General features: G+C 46.7%; 1 protein-coding gene across 7 annotated transcripts in view; it reads right to left on the reverse strand.

The window, feature by feature from the left end:
* The window catches only part of RPS3 (ribosomal protein S3), a 23,206-nt gene extending 17,115 nt beyond the window's left edge, over positions 1-6,091 (reverse strand). For 2 of the 7 annotated variants that reach the window (XM_012002032.1, XM_012002031.1), the window contains exons 1-6: positions 6,011-6,091; positions 4,713-4,843; positions 3,505-3,598; positions 2,810-2,904; positions 1,049-1,236; positions 391-587 (exon numbers count right to left, since the gene is read on the reverse strand). In XM_012002032.1, the coding sequence (XP_011857422.1) occupies positions 394-587; positions 1,049-1,236; positions 2,810-2,904; positions 3,505-3,598; positions 4,713-4,843; positions 6,011-6,040 (732 nt within the window). In that variant the 5' untranslated portion in view covers positions 6,041-6,091 and the 3' untranslated portion in view covers positions 391-393. Of the gene's footprint in view, positions 1-30; positions 35-390; positions 588-1,048; positions 1,237-2,809; positions 2,953-3,504; positions 3,599-4,712; positions 4,844-6,010 lie in introns of all 7 variants that reach the window. The other 5 variants (XM_012002027.1, XM_012002028.1, XM_012002029.1 and 2 more) reach the window with 5 other exon arrangements.
* Between the last annotated feature and the right edge of the window lie 105 nt (positions 6,092-6,196).

Consider the following 6,196-nt stretch of genomic DNA (forward strand, 5'->3'; position numbering starts at 1 on the left):
AGAGGTTGCAGTGAGCCAATATCGTGCCACTGCACTTTAGCCTGGGTGACAGAACAAGACTATGTCTCAAAAAAAAAAAACAAAAAAAACAAAAAAAACAAAAAACAAAAAAAAACAAAACTTGAGCAATTAAGGGAAGATAAGGGAAACCTATTTCATTTCATACACACGAGTGAAAGCAGGAACTTCTGAAAATAAAGGCAAACACCTGTCCCAACCCAACTGAGGGTTAAATAGACCCCAGGTTTCAACTTGTATTCTCCCACATAAAGTAAATAAATGCAACTTTTATTCACCAAATGCTTACCAGAATGTGGGATACAAGTATTAACAGAAAGACTAGGAAGGACCCTATTCTACCCCAAGAGGCCCCTGCCCCTGCAGACATACCTGTTACGCTGTGGGGACTGGCTGGGGCATGGCAGGCGGCTCTGGCTTCCCACCCTTCTGTTCTGAGATGGGAGTGGTAGGCAGTATTTCATCTTTGGGTTCCACGATGCTCACATGGTCAGGCAGGGGCTTCTTAGGGCCAATCTTACCAGTTGGGTCCCAGGGCAGCATGATCTTCACCTTGATGCCCAGCACACCTAGAGGACACCACAGTTGTTAGCACACAGCTGGGATCTCACCGGCCCCCATCACACAAGACCAAAGAGAGCAAGTAGTTTACTCAAGCACTCCTGGGTCTGGTCCCTTCTCAGACAAATGCCTCTAAATCAATCAATGAATAGGACACTTCTGCAGAAGGAACTCATGCACAGCACCACAGAACATGGTACTGACAAGGACCAAGAGCAGGAGGTGACCTTTCTGACTCGTCATCATGTCATCACTGAAGGGTACACAGATGGCTGAAAAAGACAAACCAACTCTTGGATCTGACAGGTCTCAGCAATTTGATTCTTACAGATCAATGTGGTAATCGATATACCAAGGAATATGAACATACCCAGCAGCTTCCATGATAAACTCCCCCAAATTTTTAGATGTCTGTGGAAAACCAAATCTATCCACAAATGCCCTTTGACAAGCACTCTCAGCTGCTCACCCTGTCTGAGCAACACATGGCGCACAGCAGTGTCAACGTAGTAGTTAACAGGGTCTCCGCTGTGGATCATCAGGCCATCCACAAACTTCATGGATTTAGCCCTCTGTCCTCGGAGTTTCCCAGACACCACGACCTCGCAGCCTTTGGCCCCGCTCTCCATGATGAACCGCAGCACACCATAGCAGGCCCTTTAGAAGAAAAGAGATCCACTTGTGTTATTATCAAGGACCTCCACCAAGTTTAAAAAACAAAACAAAAACTTAGTATTCAATGTTCCTTTAATGGAGAATAAATCTGACCGGAGTCTGGCCCCAATGATATCAATTCTCTTCCACACCTATCACACGGAATCTTAGGGTAATATTCATCAAGTATGTCAAGCTCCTAAACGTGTACTTTCCAACTCTGGCTGCATACTGGAATCACCTCGGAAGGCTAAAACAAAAAACAAAAGAAACCCTGATGTCTAGGCCCTACTCTAGGCCAATTAAATGGGCAAAGTACAGGCACATGTATTTAAAAATGCTCCCTGGGTGATTCTCACGTATAATCAAAATTGAGAACCACATTTTTAAACTCCAATTACCCACTTTGTGGTCCCTTGTAATACTCTGCAACCTCCGAAGTCTCATTCACTAGGAAAGCTAACCCACCTAGGATCCTGGCTACCTTGCTATTAGAATGCTGATAAAACATTTTAAAATATGTCCTACCCCCCAACTCATTCAGTAGTTTACACTCTGCGAGATACTAACCGGAGAGCTAGCCACCTCCAGGCCCTTTCACATTATCTTACTTAATATTCCACAACTAAGAGGTGGTATGATGGTCCAGCTTAGAAGATAGTAGATCCCAGGCTCAGAAGTACATTAACTTGCTTCAATGTGTGCAACTAGCATGTGGAGGGGTTACTAAGACAGACTGCTGAGTCACACATCCAGTTTCCTATTTGGTGGATCTAGGACTGGCACTAATCTTCTGAGAACCATTGTTCTAAGCGCGTAGCGGGCACTCGAACCAGGTAAGCAGTCTTTTCTAGGTCCTTACCTACGGCCTTGTCTACACTACCCATCCCTACCAGTCAACCTTCCTACAGCACAGTTTTCCTATCATTCCTCTAGGCAAGGCATTTCAATGCCTTTACAGTCAAACTGCACAAAGAACTTCCTGTTGAAATCTTACCAGTACACCCTCACATTACTATCTGCGTGCAACTCAGAGGTTAAGTGTCTAGATTTTAAGCTCTCTCACATCAGGTCTATCTTATCTCTTCAGAGTACCATTTTAAGAGTGAACACTTAAAGAGTGGATTTAAGTAGATCCAAATGATTCCTACTGAAGTTTCATGGTATCCCACAAGTACTAAGGCACTTCTACCTAGGGATACATAACACACACCCAGTAACAGGCCTAATTATTCTTCATTGCCCACCGCACTCCCCAACAGGGCTCTTTGTAAAGCCTCCTCGAGAAGACCAACAGGAGTTGGTCCCCTCCTTGGACAGTTCTATTTATGTTGAACTCCCAAAGCACCCAGAACACTTCTCCATTACAGCATTGACCACCCTTTATGGTTCTCACTGCTTTCATAGTCTTGCTAGTCTGCCAGTTCAGTGAGGGCATGGTTTAGTATCTTACTATAATCCTGGGAGACTAGCAGATCCTGTCACTTTATAACAGTTCATCTGCTAATCAACAAACAGGAGACATATATTTTGATACACACAAAAGGTCATGACCATTAGATCTCAGGACACTTACCTCCGCACAGCAAGCCCTCCTAGGAGTTTGTAACGCAGAGACTCTGCCTGGGCAATGGCACACAGACCTCTAGTGGCCACCTTTTCAGCATAAAGCTTTGAAGGAAGGAAAGGACATCCTGTTACCATCACCACTGTTTTCAACTGAAAGTTGAAAATTTGGCATTTGTCACACAAGCATCACTTTCTAGACCAAGCTTGCCCAACCCAGAGGCCGCATGTTGCCCAGGAGATGGCTTTGATTGTGGCCCAACAAAAATTGAACATCGTGACTTTTTGCGCTACCAGTAGTGTGGCCCAAGATAATTCTTCCAATGTGGCCTACGGAGGCCAAAAGACTGCACAACACCATCACAAACAGCATATAATTTCAGTATCCCTCAATTCCTAAAGCACTTCTACCACCTACACACAGTGCAGGTTCCTTGCCCTCCCATCCTGGCTCCTTTGGCCATACCAAGTACACCAATGGGGATAGTCAATCCATCATATGCATCATTTCTATACCCAAGTTGAATGTAAAATCCTTTAACTATCAGCCATTAGCAGAACAGGCTTACAAAGTTAAGCCCATTATTCATTAAGAGAATTTCAACAAAGTTATATCAGTCCATTTGTAATGAACAAAGTCTCCCAGTTTTTAGAAGTTATCATTCTGAAGAGCCATTATCTCTGGCATACGCCAAAATCACTCACCTCTACACTGCCCTCTGGAAAGCCGAACCTCTTCTGAACTACAGCAGTCAGTTCCCGAATCCGCCGGCCCTTCTCACCAAGAACATTCTGTGTTCTGGGCGGGGAAAAAGTGACAATTCATGACTCTCACAAATGCTAGATTTAACTTTAAATCTTGCATATATATGTGGTAGCAAAATCTCTGCCACAAAGCATATAATTTTCTTTTTTTTTTTTTTTTGAGACGGAGTCTGGCTGGAGTGCGGTGGCACGATCTCTGCTCACTGCAAGCTCCGCCTCCCAGGTTCAAGCCATTCTCCTGCCTCAGCCTCCTGACTGGCTGGGACTACAGGCGCCCGCCAGCACGCCCGGCTAATTTTTTTTGTATTTTTTGTAGAGACGGGGTTTCACCGTGGACTCCTGACCTTGTGATCCGCCCGCCTCGGCCTCCCAAAGTGCTGGGATTACAGGCGTGAGCCACCGCGCCCGGCCAAAGCATGTAATTTTCATTGACAAAAACTAAAGTTAAATTTTCAAAATGCAGCTTTTTTTGAGACAGGGTCTCTCTCTGTCACCCAGGCTGGATCACACCAATGGCTCACTGCAGCCTGGACCTCTTGGGCTCAAGCCATCGCCTGCTTCAGCCTCTGGAATAGCTGGGACCACAGGTATGCACCACCACACCCTTTTTTAATCTTTTTTAGAGAGGGGGTTTCTGCATGTTGCCCAGGCTGGTCTTGAACTCCTGAGCTCAAGCGATCCTATGCCTGGCCTTAAAATCCAGCTTTTAAGAAGCAATTACATTCACTAAGCCCAGACTCACTGGCTGTCTATCCCCTTAAGTTCACAAAGGACAAACCGGCCGGGCGCCGTGGCTCATGCCTGTAATCCCAGCACTTTGGGAGGCTGAGGTGGGCGGATCCCGAGGTCGGGAGATTGAGACCATCCTGGCCAACACAGTGAAACCCCGAATCTACTAAAAATACAAAAAATTAGCCGGGCATGGTGGTTGGCCCCTGTAGTCCCAGCTACTCAGGAGGCTGAGGCAGGAGAATGGCAGGAAGCTGGGAGGCGGAGCTTGCAGTGAGCAGAGATCTCACCACTGCACTCCAGCCTTGGGGACAGAGCAAGACACTGTCTCACAAAAAAAAAAAAAAAAAAAAAAAAAGGAATAAACCAACTTAGCATTTACAACAATTATAGGTGATGGCCAGTCAAGTGAGTTTTACCTGGTGGCTAAGATAATGATTTCTGTCCTGGTTGGTGTAACTCGCACCTCAACTCCAGAGTAGCCATCTTCAGCCAGCTCCCGAGTAAGAAACTCATTCAGTTCAGCTTTGAAGATGCCATCAGCGACAAACTAATCCAAAAAAAGCGAAGTTCAAAATTAGGACATCGGTGTAGGCTCACTTTCGCCTGAGCCAGTGTCTTATTAGTCAATGGATCCCTCCCCAAAACTAAATACCTCCAACCAATGGTTCCAAACCCTTGTTCCAACAGGAGTGCAGCAACCCTTCTCAGACAAATGCCTCTAGGTCATCTTTAGGAAGTTACTTCAACCGGGGCCGTTTAAACTGTGCCACAGAATGCAGCACAGAGTAGGCAACCTGGGCGAAGGCAACACCCCCAAGTCAGACTCGTCATCATCTCTTCACCGAAGGGTTTAAAACAGTTCCACATGCAAAACAAGAAACTGCTCTAAAATAGCCTATTTACACTTCACTCAGCACAGCAAAGACACTGTACTTGTCACTGTGAAGGAACAGAATAGATAGTGGACTTAACCTATATAAGCTCTCTCACTTGCAGACACAACCTGGACCGTCTAAAGAATCCCAGCCATGTTATCTGGCCTTACGGTACCTGTGGTTTTAACTGTAAACAGAGCTGGAAAATCCTAACTCACAAGAGTTGTGGATTTAATTTTAACATCGAAGTGTAGGTATACGAAATGACAAACTGTCTATTTTTAAAGCTAATAATTTTTACACAGTTCTTTCCCATGGAATAACAAAGCGTTAAATCCGAGGCAGCTTCCTCCCGGGGTCCTCAGACGGAGCAAGCAATCGTCAGTAACCCTTCATGTTGAGGTCGTGGGACCAGCAGACTGTACCCAGACTCCACCAGTAAGAAGACAAGTATACACTGCTGCCTCTCCTTCCCAAAACCATGGGATAAGACATGAGGGAAATGACACACGCCCTCAAAATACGATGTTTACTAATTCCGTTGACCAAAAAATGCTCACAAACGCCTTCTCCGGGACAGAAGGGGCGCCTGGTCCCCATCTCTCTGTGCTTCACTCGGAACCAGAGAAAAACCTGTCTCTCCCTTACCCGGCCACACAGCGCCCGCCTGGCTCGGGCCTCTCACTCAATCCACCGCCATCCGCGGCCCGTGGGAATGCCAGGAAGCCTAAGCCGCTTCCCAGGGCAGGGCACGGAGCTGCAGGCCTCGCAGTGGCACCCGAGAAGCCCCTGACCCTCGCGGCGCAGTCGTTCCCCGAACCCAGTCCCCAGAGGCTCACCTTCCTCTTCTTGGAAATTTGCACGGCCATCTTGTCGCCGCGCTCCGCCGAAAGAAAAAGAAGTGGCGCGCGGGCGGAAGTGAGTATAAAGGGCGCGAGCGACGACGAAGGGCTGCGCTACGTGGACGCCTATGGGTGCTCATGGGAAATGTAGTTTTTACGTAAAGAAGGCGTCAAGGGAAAGAA

Source organism: Mandrillus leucophaeus, unplaced genomic scaffold, assembly GCF_000951045.1.
Source record: "Mandrillus leucophaeus isolate KB7577 unplaced genomic scaffold, Mleu.le_1.0 Scaffold674, whole genome shotgun sequence".
Taxonomy (NCBI): domain Eukaryota; kingdom Metazoa; phylum Chordata; class Mammalia; order Primates; family Cercopithecidae; genus Mandrillus; species Mandrillus leucophaeus.